At 38.0% G+C, this 14,967-nt stretch overlaps 1 protein-coding gene across 1 annotated transcript; it reads right to left on the bottom strand.

Moving 5' to 3' along the window:
• Positions 1-1,477: 1,477 nt before the first annotated feature.
• On the bottom strand, positions 1,478-13,589 carry LOC147334880 (protein NLRC3-like). The gene is made up of 9 exons (XM_086286012.1): positions 13,450-13,589; positions 11,954-12,076; positions 11,502-11,568; positions 10,417-10,636; positions 8,525-10,319; positions 8,263-8,436; positions 7,739-7,912; positions 3,020-3,066; positions 1,478-2,109 (listed from the first exon to the last, which is right to left on the bottom strand). Exons 1-9 carry the CDS (start codon positions 13,587-13,589, stop codon positions 1,928-1,930), a joined length of 2,922 nt encoding a protein of 973 aa, XP_086142138.1. The 3' UTR covers positions 1,478-1,927.
• Positions 13,590-14,967: the final 1,378 nt, after the last annotated feature.

Here is a 14,967-nt window from a genome sequence, read left to right on the forward strand (position 1 = left end):
AATAAATTCTGTTCCTTCCAATATATGTTCCAAGTATTTAATTTGTTACACCCCAGCCCAGCGTGCAACATAAGAAAAATAAAAAGGAGAAATGCCCCCACACTTAAGTCCCAAAAGGTAGCAGGCATCAGGGTGAGCATGGCCAAAACAACTAACAAAAAACTCCAGAAATGAAATACACCTGGCTTACCTTCACAGAAAACCCCAAACGAAAATTACAGGTGTCTTACCTGCCTCCCTACACAAAAACAGAAGAAAAGGTTCCCAAAGAAAAATGGCTTCTCACCCCTACAGCTACCGAGTAAGAAAAAGTATCGACAACTATTTCCATCTCTATACGACAAACTATTTACAACACAGGGGGAGATCACAACCATGACAAACTGAAACACAGGGCTTAAATACATAGAGGGAGCAATCAGCGAATGGACAACAGGAGGGAAACACAGCTGGGGAAAATCAGAACTGACGAGACAAGGAAGCGTAAACTGAACACACTGAGATAAGACAGACCTTCAAAGTAAAACAGGAAACACATAACAGTCACGCCTAAAACAAAACACTGACAACATTGGATCGTAACAAATTCCTTTGCAACTCCAATCTGGAAAGTTTATCATATTATTGTTTTGTAATACGTCCGGATTGTTCCAGATAGGTGTACGTTTGCATGGGATTAATGAAGACTCTGTCATTTTTAGAAACTCCCACCATGCTGTCAGAGAAGAGCTGATATTGATGCATTTAAAGCATTCATGTCGTTTGATGTTTGAGCTGATAAATGTTAATGAGGGGTCATCAACATTTGGACCATATATACTTACAATACCTAGCTTTTGGTTAAGTATAGATAGTTTGACGATTAGGAATCTGTCCTCTGGATCTATAACTGTATCGAGTACTGTGAAATTAATATTTTTATGTATTAGAATTGCTACTCCTCTTTGTCTAGAATTATAACAGGCTGAGAACACATTAGGAAACTCAGGTGTTTTAAGTTTATTCAAACCTGTGACAGGCATGTGGGTTTCTTGTAATAAAACAACGTCTGCCTGTAATTTTTTAAGTTGGTTAAGTATTTTTAACCTTTTTTCCCTAGAGCCAGCTCCATGCACATTCCATGTGACAAATCTTAGCATGCCCATAGTTGTGTGTTTGTGGCTAATGATGTACGCGTGTGTGTTTCAGATTGTTTCAAACCATCATCACAAGCACAAATACTTCAAATGTTTCACGAAGCTTCGCTTTGCTCATCACTAGCATAGTGACAACTTCACAGGAAGTCCGTATCTCAGCATTTTCATAGTTATGTCACAGTTTAGCTGGAGGTGGAGCCAAAATCCAGACTTAAAGTTGAACTTTATAAACTGAGAAACTGACCTTTCTTTTGAGGCAGCAGAAAATCCACATTTACTCCCAACTAAGGGTTTGAATACACCTAATGCAGAGAAGAGTCACACTGACACATTCAGACAGTTTAAGAAAAATGTATTTAACAAAAATACCTTGCAGTAAACAGTTTTTTTAATAAGCATAAACATTCTACATATTTATCTGAGAGTGATTATTATAAAAGTACTCACATTTCATCTGTAGCCACAGTCATGCTTCTAATTATCAGGTGCCCTCTGTACTACTGTTACACTATTTAGGTCAAAGTGGCACATTTTCAGATATCCTGGACTAATATTAATGACAAATAACTTTTTGTACTTAATCATGGGTCAGTGAAGGACTGAAAGCCAGAGAAAAACACAAAGGATGCAAACATATTGCAGTAATTATCATCCCCAAACATTAAATGAAACAAACCCAAAAAACACAATTTCTTCGATAAAACTCAAATGTGTCAATACATAGAAAATAATGGTCATTAAATAATAATTCAATTCTTTTACTTAAATGTAGTTCATGGATCCTGTTATGTTCAAGCAGGAAATAATCCAGTCAGCATTCTATTTGCAGTTAAATAACACACACACAAAATAAAAACAAAACATTGAAATAAACTCTGCCAATCCAGTCCAGTAAAGGGAATCCTCAAAATTGTGCACAATTGTTTTAATTGAGCCCACAATTTCTGCACAAGTACATAGCAGTGATGCAAACCTACCAGGAGAAAGAAAGAAATCTTAAAAGACAAAATTATCAGCAATAATTATTTGAAGTGACTGGAATAAATATGAACATATAACTATAAGTATACAGGCTTTACATTCACATTCAGATCATATGCATCACAGCACCACCAACACTAAACACAACCATCAAAGTGATATTATCTGATTTTTTTTTTTTCATTTTATGTGCACATTTTATTTGTGTGTAAATGTATTGCTAGGAAACCCGCAGTGTTATTTTACACTGATTTCACCAGGGTCAAAATAATTCTGATGTAATAATTCTGATGGTTCTAGATGTACGTGGTCATACTTTTTCCACTATGTAATGGACAAATCTATTATAGCAAAGTTGTGATATATGGACTTCTTCTAACAGATTTTTAAATGGTGATGGGTAAAAAATCATCTCCTTGGTAGTTTAGTGTTAACAGAGCCAAACTTTTACATTTGCCTGTCAGTGGAAAATGAGGTCATCATCAGAATCACTCAGCATCAGCAGGGTATTCGAATTACAGGAAGATTTTTCTGTTTTCATTATCAAATGAAAACGTTCTTCATCCCAGTACATTATCTAATGCGAGTTAACACAGATAAAGAACAACCTGACTCCTGAAGCCAAATTCTGTTTAAAGTAGATCAATAATTTAATTAATCTAAACTCTCCCTCTCTGGTAACTTTGATTTTGCACCAGATATTATAAAGTAACCACAAGGTTGGTGCTGTTACAGCTGGTCCTCTATCCATGCCAGTCTTACTGCAGGCTAAATTATATCTGAATAGAAAATTCTGCCGGACTATGTGGGGACATTTCTTTACCAGCTAATGTGATGCATGGTTTTCATCCAGCATGCAAAATGTCATGTAAATATAGCTAATAAGTCAAAAACACACTTACATTTCATTAGCTCTGGTCTCATCCACCAAACTCCTTGAGGCTCCACACTGAAATGAGCACATCATCTTTTAGTGTGAAAACATGGCCTTCTTCATCTTTTCTAGAGAAGTAAGCTTGTGTTTTCTTTTATTTTGTAATAAAATGAAATATATAATACACTTTCAGTTCTAAGGTCCCATGTATCAATGGACAATTAAAACAAGAAACCATTTGGTCTGTATCAGGTTCTTAAATTACCTAAATACAACCTGAGGACACTGAAGTGTATTAGACATGCATCCTGTATAAATCACTCCCTGTATAAAGCAATGCACACTTGTAGGATATCTTCAGCAATAACCTGTGTAGTAATTGAATAACTTAAGAGTAATTATTTTAAGAAGAATTCTTTTTCACATGATTTTATTTTCACATCTGCTCTGCATAAATAACAAATAACTTGCTTCACTTTTCTTTTTACACTAGGAAAGTCAAACCACAGTTTCAAAGCTTACAGTGGTTCTGCATTTATTGGCATAAAGGCAGACAGTAAGCTCCAGAGAGTAAGTCTGGGAAGACAGTCTGACCCAAAACATTGGTATGGGATGACAATAAATGTGGTAAGGAGGGGACAATGAAACAAAAAGGATACATGATGTGATGATCCCTGGGCTTTGGACCCAGCATTTGGAGTTTTGGGATGTTTGGTTTTTTTCTGGTTTTGTGCTTTTGATTATTCTTGGTTTCATGATTGATTCTGTACTGGTGTCATACTTTCTTGCAGCAGCATTTCTTGGTTTCAGTCTGGTTTATTTACACCTATTTTCGGCCTTCCTGGGTTTTTGTGACTATATTGAACAGAAAGCATTTCTTTCTCCTGTTGTTTATGAGATATTTCCACCAGAAATATCAGTGGCAATAACTTTTTTTTGCTTTTTTTTTTTTTGCTTTTTTCCGCCTGTCCCGTTTGGTTCATTTGCCATCAGAAGTCCAAGAAAGATGCCCAACGGATTTACTTTACTAAATGGACCATCCCGGCCTTTTGATTGACCTTTGTTTTTATTGTTTATTTATTTTATTTTATTTTCAGTTGTTACTCACGGGACAGATATGACTGGGGGAAAGGTAAGGGAGAAAGAAAGATACGGAGGGAAAGAAAAACAGCGGAGAAGAGGAACGGTGATAAAAGGCACCAAAAAAAAAAAAAAGGTTAAGGAGGCAAAAAATAGGTGGGGGGAGATAGGCCTCCATACCTTGGAGGGCCAGAGATGTCCCTAGAGAGGAGGCATCTGATACCCAACCTGACATATAGACACAGACAAACAGGCACACACAGATACAGACATCCATTCCCACCCTCATGCTCTCATATGCAATTACTCAGCACTCACCCAATGTGGAGACAGACATAAAGAGACACTGTACACACAATCACACTCCCTAAATGTACTCTATACCCCAGGTCCAGGTATCTTTGCCCCTGGAGGGGGAAACTGTACCTAGACCCAGGTAGTGTTACCCTCTTCCCTGGGGTGGAGACAAGCAGACCCCCGACTCCGCAGTAGTCCGATACTCCGATACCAATCATTTCTGTTCTAGAATCGATTCTCACATTAAAATATCGATATTTTAATAATTTTGGGTAAAATTGTAGTTTATCATTAACAGGAACAAGGTGGAAAGAAACTGTATCATTCGGATTGTCTATATTGGAAGGAACTACTTCCTCTTCCGCCTTTCATAGTCATGTGCGAAATATAGCTGTATAAATGTGTCGCAGCCCCTTGGCGTGCACACTCACAACAATAGCTGAGCGTAATTGGAGTCATGCGAGGACGTATTTTACAGCCACAAACAGCCAAAACGTGGTTTGCGATACATGTGGCAAGAAAGTGAGGTGTTGTGGCAACATCACTAACCATGTCAAACACCTCAGAGTAAATCATATCACAGAATATAACGAGCGTATGTTGAGGCGAACTGAAGAGGAGGGGAGGGACAGGTGCTGCTAGAGCGAGACAGAAGTCTTCCACGGAGTCCTTTAGTGCTGCAGGCAGGCAACATGCTCAAATAACCACAACTTCAGTTTTGTTTTTTTTTATTTCTATATGATGAATTCTGCATTATTAAGTGATAAGAACAAGTAATCTGATGTCCCGTAATCATTATGACGCTATAATTTGAGATACAATAAAAGATAAAAGTTTTTGTACAAAGTATCGGTATCGGATCAGTATTGTCGATACCACCCTGAATTTTACTTGGTATTGGATCGGAAAGGAAATCAGTGGTATCGCACATCACTAACGGGCAGCACTGAACGGGGGGGTGTGAACACAAACCTCCCTCTGCCTGCTCATTATCAGTTTTGTGGCGTGTTCTAAGTGTTCTGATGGGGGGGCTCGTCTCCTGTTCTACAGTCTATCACAGATATTAATGTACTTATTTTAACCGTGGATATATTTCCTTCTGAGTGTACTCTGACTGTATCGTTGTAAATATACATCTTTTTGTTTGTTTGAAATTGCAAAAAGAGTCAAATGCCACCTTGTCAAAGTTAATTGCCTGGACTGCTGCTGAACCTGTTGTGGTCCTGGGGGCTTTGATCCAGATTTTGTCTTTGGACTCTATATTCTGGCTGATCTTTATTATTCTCTGATTGTTTTTTTATAATCTGAGTTTTGATAGTTATTAGTTACTAGATATGTATTTGATTTAGTGCTCCTGGATTTCTTAATTATTTAGTATACATTTGTGCTTAGTTTTACTTCTGTTATTTCATACTCCTGGTTATAGTGATTGTTTATTTTGATTCCTGGAGTTTCAGTTTGTTCACTGCTTTCTCTGTGTCACTTCTTGAGTCTCTGTCTCTATGTTTGTCTACCTTTCTGTCTCTGTCAAGTTCATGTGTCTCTGTCACACTCTCAGTATCCTGTTACTTCCTGTTTTATTTTGACAGTTCCTCATCTAAATGTGCTTCATGTTTGCTTCCCCTGTCTCATCAATTTGTGTTTGTTTAGCTGTGTCCCCGGGTGTGTCCACTCAGCCCTATTGTCTGTGTCTCACTCTGCTCTTTGTTGCCCCCTCCTTCATTGTTCATTTAACCTCTGTCGATCTGTTTGGTATAAAGTCAGGTTGTTCCTGTTATTGTTTTTCAGTGTTGGGGAGTAACGGAATACATGTACCGCCGTTACGTATTTAAAATACAAAATATGAGTAACTGTATTCCGTTACAGTTACCGTTTAAAAAGGTGGTATTCAGAATACAGTTACTTTGTTGAAATAAATGGATTACACTGCGGTACTTTCCTGTTTCATTTTGTCGCGGGTCAGGACTGTTTGGGTTTTGTTTGACAGCTACGTTCTGTTGTTCCAGGCGGCAGCGTTACGGTTGCCATGGTTACAGGGCGACGCTCTCTCTCTCTCTCTCTGCGACTGTGTGTTTCCTGGGTGAGAGAGCGCCTTTTCGTTGTTGTTGTTGTGCTAAGCTAACAGGCAGAATGCTACAAGCATAGCTCTAAAGAACGTAGCATCATGGGGAGTGTAGTCCGTGTTGCAGGGAGAATGGACTGCCATACACGTTATGGGTCTGTGAGCGCGAGGAGGGAGAAAAAGGGGAGTGGAAAGGTACGAGTTGTCGTCGAGGAAAAACGGGAGCTGGAAGCATGTAAATATAATAATAACCACTGCAGCCAAGAAGAGTGCCTGACGAGCCCAGTTGTAAGTAAGCTATTATGACTCGACTGTACACCGTGTTTGTGTTTTCCTCCGAAAACAATAAGTTCCGTTGGAGCAGCCTTTCAACGCCTCTCTCTGTCTCTCGCAAGAAAAGTTGACCCACACAACAAAGTAAAGCTATTTTTCGGCTACGAGCTAACAGGGACCCCGCCGTATTAGTCAGAGGTCCCTTTACTACAGCTCGGAGTCGCGGACCTTCAGTAATAGTAATAAATCACACAGCAATAGTACATTCACGTTGTTGTAAAAAGCATGATAATATATTAAGTAATCCAAAGTATTCAGAATACGTTACTGTCATTGAGTAACGTAACGGAATACGTTACAGAATACATTTTGGGGCATGTGTTCTGTATTCTGTAATGGAATACATTTTAAAAGTAACCTTCCCAACACTGTTGTTTTTGTTTAGTTGCTTAGGTTATATCCAGCCTCATTAAAGCTGTTAGTAACATCTGACTAGTGAGTCCTGCATGTAGGGTCCACTCCCTGCTTGCCTTATGTCCTCTTTAAAGACAGAGTGAGGATGAAATCACTTGATGCTACAGATAACATTTTTAGAAACATTTTCATAACTTTAATAAAAACTAGAGAACAGACAAAGTCAGAGCTGAAAAATTCTGCCTGTTTTATATTCTCACTGAAAGCAGAGGTGGTTAAAGATAAAGTAATGTATTTACAGTGTAATGCACCATGCTCTCCCTCTCTGTTGATACAATTCACTGGAGCTCACCCAGTAGTAGAACCAGCGTATTCATTTATGTCCCCTGTAATGGACATTTGTTTTTGGTCTATATTTTTTGACTTATTTGAGCTACCTTACTAAGTCCTGATATACTAAGTAGAAGACATCCTATGCTTTCCATTGATATCTCAGGTGCTTGGATGGACTATTATTACTGGCCATCAAGTCAATAGTTACAAAAAACCCTTAAATCACATCAAGTAAATATCTGTTCTTCCTTATAATATGTTGAAGAAAAAAAAATTCTGTTTTCCTACCAGAGCATGTCGAGTTTCACATGTGGATCCTCCTTTAGAGCAGACAAAAGCCTAATTTCTGAGTCTCCTGGGTGATTATAGCTCAAGTCCAGCTCTTTCAAATAGGAGGGATTGGAGCGCACAGCTGTGGCCAGAGAGGTGAAGCCTGTTCCTGTGATCTGACAGCCTGACAGCCTTCAAACACATCAACATGTCACATCATTGTAATGAACTGCTCTGAATATGCTGATGTACATGCAGTCGAACTAACAGATTCTGATTTCAATTAAAGTTATTAAAAAAAACAATCAAACTGGCTTTTGTGAACTCACTTTAAAAAAAGAACAAAACACATTGACTTTCTGTCTGTTTTGCTATGATGGACAATCATAAATAAAGTTATATTTTTCTGATTTATGAAGTGTGTGTGTTTCACTTCTACTCTATTGTTCTCTCTCAGAGCTTACACCACAACAGAAATTAAATCTATAAAATAATGACAGTTGTGAAATACCCAAATCTCCTGAAACAAAGAATCAGCCAACCTGAGAGTTTCCAGCATACACTGTGGACTCCCAAGTCCAACACAAAGCAGCTTCACTCCTGAATCCTGGAGGTTGTTGTTACTCATGTCCAGCTCTCTCAGTCTGGAGGACTGGGAACTTAGAATTGAGGAAAGAGCTTCACAGCTTCTCTCTGTGAGGTTACAGCCACTCAACCTAGAAACATAAATATCAGTAAACTCTCCAAAGTCTTCAAAGAAACACTTTAAAGTAATCTCTTGCCAGGATTAAACTGGATACTTACTGGGCTGTTTTACAGGCTGTGACCACTGGCAGCAGCTGCAGAAGAGCCTCTTCTGAAGCTGAGTATTTCTTCAGGTCAAACACATCCAGACCTGTTTCTGATGACAGTAAGATGAAGACCAGAGCTGACCACTGAGCAGGAGAGAGTTTAACTTTAGACAGTTGCCCTGAACTCAGGTGATGCTGGACCTCCTTCACTATAGAGTCATCATTCAATTCAATCAAACAGTGGAGCAGATTGATTCTTTTCTCTGAAGAGAGAGTGTCATTCATTCTTTCTTTAATGTACTTGACTGTTTCCTGATTTATCTGTGAGCTGTTTCCTATTTGTGTGTGCAGGCCTTGTAAAAGATTCTGATTGGTCTGCAGTGAAAGACCAAGGAGGAACTGGAGAAACATGTCCAGATGTCCATTTGGACTTTTTAAGGCCTCGTCCACAGCACTCTGGTAGAACTGTCTTACTGAAGATTCTCCACTCTGCACTGAGGTTGTTTCTTCTTCTTCCAGCAGGTTGATACCAGAGTTGGTGAATGTCAGATGGACATGAAGAGCAGCCAGAAACTCCTGAACACGCAGATGGACAAAACAGTAAACCTTCTCTTGGTACACTCCTCTCTCCTCTTTAAAGATCTGTGTGAACACTCCTGAGTACTCTGAGGCTTCTTTGACATTAATGCCACACTCTGTCAGGTCTGATTCATAGAAGATCAGGTTTCCTTTATCCAGCTGGTCAAACGCCAGTTTCCCCAGTGCTTCAATCATCTTCTTGTTCTCTGGACTCCAGAGAGGATCTGTCTCAGCTCCTCCATCATACTTGATGTTCTTCACTTTGGTCTGAACCACCAGGAAGTGAATGTACATCTCCGTCAGTGTCTTGGGCAGCTTTCCTCCAGCCTGTTTGGTTTTTACCACGCTCTCTAGAACTGTAGCAGTGATCCAGCAGAAGATTGGGATGTGACACATGATGTGGAGGCTTCGTGATGTCTTGATGTGAGAGATTATGGTGTTGGCCTCTTCCTTGTCTCTGAGTCTCTTCCTGAAGTACTCTTCCTTCTTTGGGTCAGTGAACCCTCTGACCTCTGTAACCATGTCTATATACTCAGCAGGGATCTGATTGGCTGCTGTAGGTTGTGTGGTTATCCAGATGTGAGCAGAAGGAAGCAACTTTCCCCTGATGAGGTTTGTCAGCAGCACATCCACTGATGTGGACTCTGTAACATCAGTGATGATCTCAGTGATGTGGAAGTTCAGAGGAAGTCGACACTCATCCAGACCATCAAAGATGAACACAACTTTGAACTTTTTAAAGTTACAGATTCCTGCTTCTTTGATTTCAGTGAAGAAGTGATGAATAAGTCCCACTAAGCTGAACTTTCTATCCCTCAGTAAATTCAGCTCTCTGAATGGGAATGGAAAAATGAACTGGATGTCCTGGTTGGTCTTGTCTTCAGCCCAGTCCAAAGTGAACTTTTGTGTTAGGAATGTTTTCCCGATGCCAGCCACTCCTTTGGTCAGAACTGTTCTGATTGGTTTGTCTCTTCCAGTTGAAGCTTTAAAGATGTCTTCACACCTGATTGTTGTTTCTGGTCTGTTTGGTTTCCAGGAAAACATTTCAATCTGTCTGACCTCGTGTTCAGTGTTGACCTCTCTGGTCCCTCCCTCTGTGATGCAGAGCTCCGTGTAGATCTCATTTAGAGTGGTTTGGGTTCCTGGTTTAGCAATCCCCTCAAAGACACACTGGAACTTCTTCTTCAGGTTACATTTAAATGTATTCTCACAAAGTGGATCAGGATTTTCTACAGGAAAGCAACAGAAACATGAGTGTTATGATTATAGAAAATGTGACAATTTCATTCCTGTAAAGACTGAATTTATGAAGAGAAATCCTCTCACTGCTCTGCAGACAGTCAGCCAGCTCCTGCTGTTTCATTATTCTCAGGAAGTTAACTGCAAGTTTCAGAAATGCCTCTCTGCTGCTCCTTCTCTGCTTCTCTTCCTCACTGTCCAACACCTCCTCTTTATCCCTCTGACACTCTGAATAATCTGGATTCAGATCATTCTGCAGCTTCTTTAGCTCGTTCTTCACAAAAGTGATAATGTTTTCCTCCAGCCTCTGGAAAATAAATGACACAACCTGAATTAATGAAAAATCTGATTTTCATAGTAAAAGTATTTTTTTACAGATATATTTTGTGCTTCTTTTCGATTGAACAAAAAAAGAGTAGAAAAATAATCAAGTAACAATTTAAAACAAAATTTAAAACAAACTCCAATCAGAGAAAAAAAAGAATTTCAACATTTCATTGTTTCATAACATCACTGCATCATTTTTCTTAAAATACTTTTCCTTACAACATTCTGAATAACACTCTTTGTCATTTCTAAAAATAAAAAAAGATAATAAATTGTTATATGCATGTGTACATAAATGGCCTCACATATGAGTTCATGAAAGCCCGTTTTGACCCCCCAATTTTATCTCTACAGTATAAATTTTATCAATCTGTTGCCACTTAGTTCATGATATTAGAAACAATCAGATCTTTTTAAAATTTCAATCTGCCTTCTGTTCGCATCATAATCCTGAGATTGCTTTGATCAAGGTCTCAATGATCTGTTGCTCTCTCCTGGCTCTGGGCTCTACTCTGTCTTTATTCTTTATATTTTAATCAGCTGTTCCAAAATGAATATTTAGCTGCTAATGGTTTTATCAAATCCTTTTCAGGATTTAATAATGTGTGTGGGTTTTCTTTCTTGCTCATTCTTTTGCATTTTAAATTGTTTTTAATTTACATTGTAAGTTTTCTTATTGTTCAGCACTTTGAAACTTTAATTTAACAAGAATTGTGTTGAATTTTGCCATTATTATATGACGAGTATTGGATTTCTTTTCCTGTCAGACACGTTAATATCGTTGATACTCTAAAAAGTGCAAATTTAAAATAATTACAAACAGAGTTTGGTGTACATGTACAAACCTTAAATACTGAGTCCAGATCAGTTTGATGCTGAAGACTTGAAACATCTGAACTCTCCTGATCAGCTCTGTGGAGACAACGTGAAGAAACTGTAACCATTTTGTACAAAAATACAAGATGATTTTCTTTGAATATTTTATTACTAAGTTGATTTAGCTTGAATCCTTTAAACTGATTACACTGATCACTAAATTAAGAGCCTTGGCGTACGAGACCACAGCAGCATTATTAAATGAATGAAAAATTAAAGAAAAGTTAGCACAGCCTGTAAATTGAGTGAATGAATTAATGTCTGTGAAGCTTCTCAGTCATCCAGGTCATCATAGTCTAAGGAGCTTGAAAAGAAATGAGTGAATGAAGAATGAATGAATGAAATGTCCAGGAGCTCTTAAACTTCAGGACTAAGGGCAGTTGTATTAACAGTAATAAGGTAAATTTGACATTTTTCTTACTCCTCAGCAGCAACAGATTTTGTTCCTTTAAAGTAGATGAAGTCATCCTTTGACCGATCACTCTTCAAAGACAGACATGTGGGTCCAGGATCAGCTTCAGGAGCATCTGGTGTCTCACTGATCCTGGTGAACAGAGAAAAACATCATGAGAGAGAAAAAATTTTTATTTTTAGCGATCAGATACAAAAGCTGCACAGACAGTGTTGGGAAGGTTACTTTTAAAATGTATTCCATTACAGAATACAGAATACATGCCCTAAAATGTATTCTGTAACGTATTCTGTTACGTTACTCAATGACAGTAACGTATTCTGAATACTTTGGATTACTTAATATATTATCATGCTTTTTACAACAACGTGAATGTACTATTGCTGTGTGATTTATTACTATTACTGAAGGTCCACGACTCCGAACTGTAGTAAAGGGACCTCTGACTAATACGGCGGGGTCCCTGTCGGCTCGTAGCCGAAAAATAGCTTTACTTTGTTGTGTGGGTCAACTTTTCTTGCGAGAGACAGAGAGAGGCGTTGAAAGGCTGCTCCAACGAAACGTATTGATTTCGGAGGAAAACACGAACACGGTGTACAGTCGAGTCTTAATAGCTTACTTACAACTGGGCTCGTCAGGCACTCTTCTTGGCTGAAGTGGTTATTATATTTACATGCTTCCAGCTCCCGTTTTTGCTCGATGACAACTCGTACCTTTCCACTCCCCTTTTTCTGCCTCCTCGCTCACATACACATAACAGCAGTCCATTGGCTTCAAAACAAGCTTTGTGTCCATTCTCCCTGCAACACGGACTACACTGCCCATGATGCTACGTTCTTTAGAGCTATGCTTGTAGCATTCTGCCTGTTAGCTTAGCACAACAACAACGAAAAGGCGCTCTCTCACCCAGGAAACACACAGTCGCAGAAAGAGAGAGAGAGCATCGCCCTGTAACCATGGCAACCGTAACGCTGCCGCCTGGAACAACAGAACGTAGCTGTCAAACAAAACCCAAACAGTCCTGACCCGCGACAATGTGAAACAGGAAAGTACCGCAGTGTAATCCATTTATTTCAACAAAGTAACTGTATTCTGAATACCACCTTTTTAAACGGTAACTGTAACGGAATACAGGTACTCATATTTTGTATTTTAAATACGTAACGGCGGTACATGTATTCCGTTACTCCCCAACACTGTGCACAGACTAAGAACTAGTCACAAGAATAACATTACATTAAGTCTATAAAGGTTGAAGCTCTTCCTCTTTAGGATATTAATTCAGCTGCCTTTTGTTCTTTTTATCACCAGGTGAATAATAATAATAATAATGATAATAATAATAATAATAATAATAATAAGAAGAAGAAGAAGAAAAAGAAGAAGAAGAAGAAGAAGAAGCAGAAGAAGAAGCAGAAGAAGAAGAAGAACTCTCACTTATTATTCATGGAAGGCAAGTTGAAGTGGACAGCTGTAAGATACGTTTAACATTCAGCAACTCTTACTTCTCATCAGGAGACAGTTTCCTGTTTTTAAAGTCAGGACGGACTCCCTGTGGACTGGATCTTTCCCTCATAGTCACAGAGCTGAGTCCAGGCTCAGGCTCAGGCTCAGGTTTGGGAGAGTCTGGTCTGAGGAATAACATCAGTTAGAGGAATATATATAACAACAAGCCTATAAAGTCTGAAGCTCTTCACACTGAATGATTTCTGTCCTCTTTAGTCTGTCTAGTTTTAAACTTTTACATTTCAGGCTGTGTAAAAACCGTCTTTGCACTTTTCAGAGTTTTGTCTCCTTTCAGATGGGATGGATCAGTTACTGTCATGTAGCCTGGATCTCTATGAGTCGCTGTAGTACAACATTTTATCATTACAGCTTCTTGTGTTAAATTAAACAAAATAAAAGCATTTAGTGTTTGTTAACAGTGCTGGGTTAAAATAAACTGATAACATAAGAAAGAACAGATGATTATCTTGTAGACAGATGTGTTGTATAGTTACTGCATGAAGGAAATATTTTCTGTAATTGTTCTTGTAGCAGTGAATCTAATGTGAGGTGTTGAGTGTGATACCTTTCCATGTTTTTAACACCTGCAGTCACCTGATGAAAGAGAAAAGTGAGAATAATTCTGCTTCGTTTCTGTTTATTGAGATTTTTGATTGATATGAAGGTACTGATGTGTTTAATATAATATAATATAATATAATATAATATAATATAATATAATATAATATAATATAATATAATATAATATAATATAATATAATATAATATAATATAATATAATTGTCAAATAAGAGATCTGGAGTAATACATTCAAAAGGCTAAATTTTACATAACCGTCTTTCTTGTTCTTTGTAAAACAGTAAAGGTTAAACTTGTGAATAAATATTTCATCTCTTTCATTGTTCTTACAGGTTCCTCCAGGCTTTAAAATTAACAGATCCAAAGAGCCTTTTTCTCAGGACACTGAACTAAACCTGTTCAAATTAGCATTATTTTCTGTTCATCTGTCGGGTAACACCCACAGAATCAGATTCCTTTAAACTGAGATCTGGTCCAGACTTCCTGTATTGGCGTAAAGATCCTGAACACCATCACTCTCTCTGCACCACGATATGACCTGTTCCTGTTTTGTTGTTTTTCTATTAAGGCCTCTCTTTGCTTGAAGAGTTTGAGACTATTTAAAATAGTTTTCTTTTATTCATTTATTATTCATTATTTCACTTTGATCTCATTATCACACTAACATTAGGAATCCTTCTTTACTTTAACTGTTTCAACTTTTCTTTCAAATGTTTAACTAACCAAAGAGAAACTGTTGACTGTGTGTAACCACAGCACGATTTAAAGAAACATTTTCACATAATAATTTAATGAAGAAGTTGTCATACCCAAAAAATAAGAAATCAGTTTCATCTGCACATTCTTAACAGAAACATAAAATTAATATATATAATATAATTTTATGAATATAATTAACATAAATTAAAGCTCACCAAATGTCCACATTCAACGTGTTT

This window comes from Aulonocara sp. 'chitande type north' Nkhata Bay, linkage group LG3, assembly GCF_057382095.1.
Source record: "Aulonocara sp. 'chitande type north' Nkhata Bay isolate Kocher_YH1m ecotype deep benthic linkage group LG3, A_spYH_male_GT1.1, whole genome shotgun sequence".
Classification (NCBI taxonomy): Eukaryota; Metazoa; Chordata; class Actinopteri; order Cichliformes; family Cichlidae; genus Aulonocara; species Aulonocara sp. 'chitande type north' Nkhata Bay.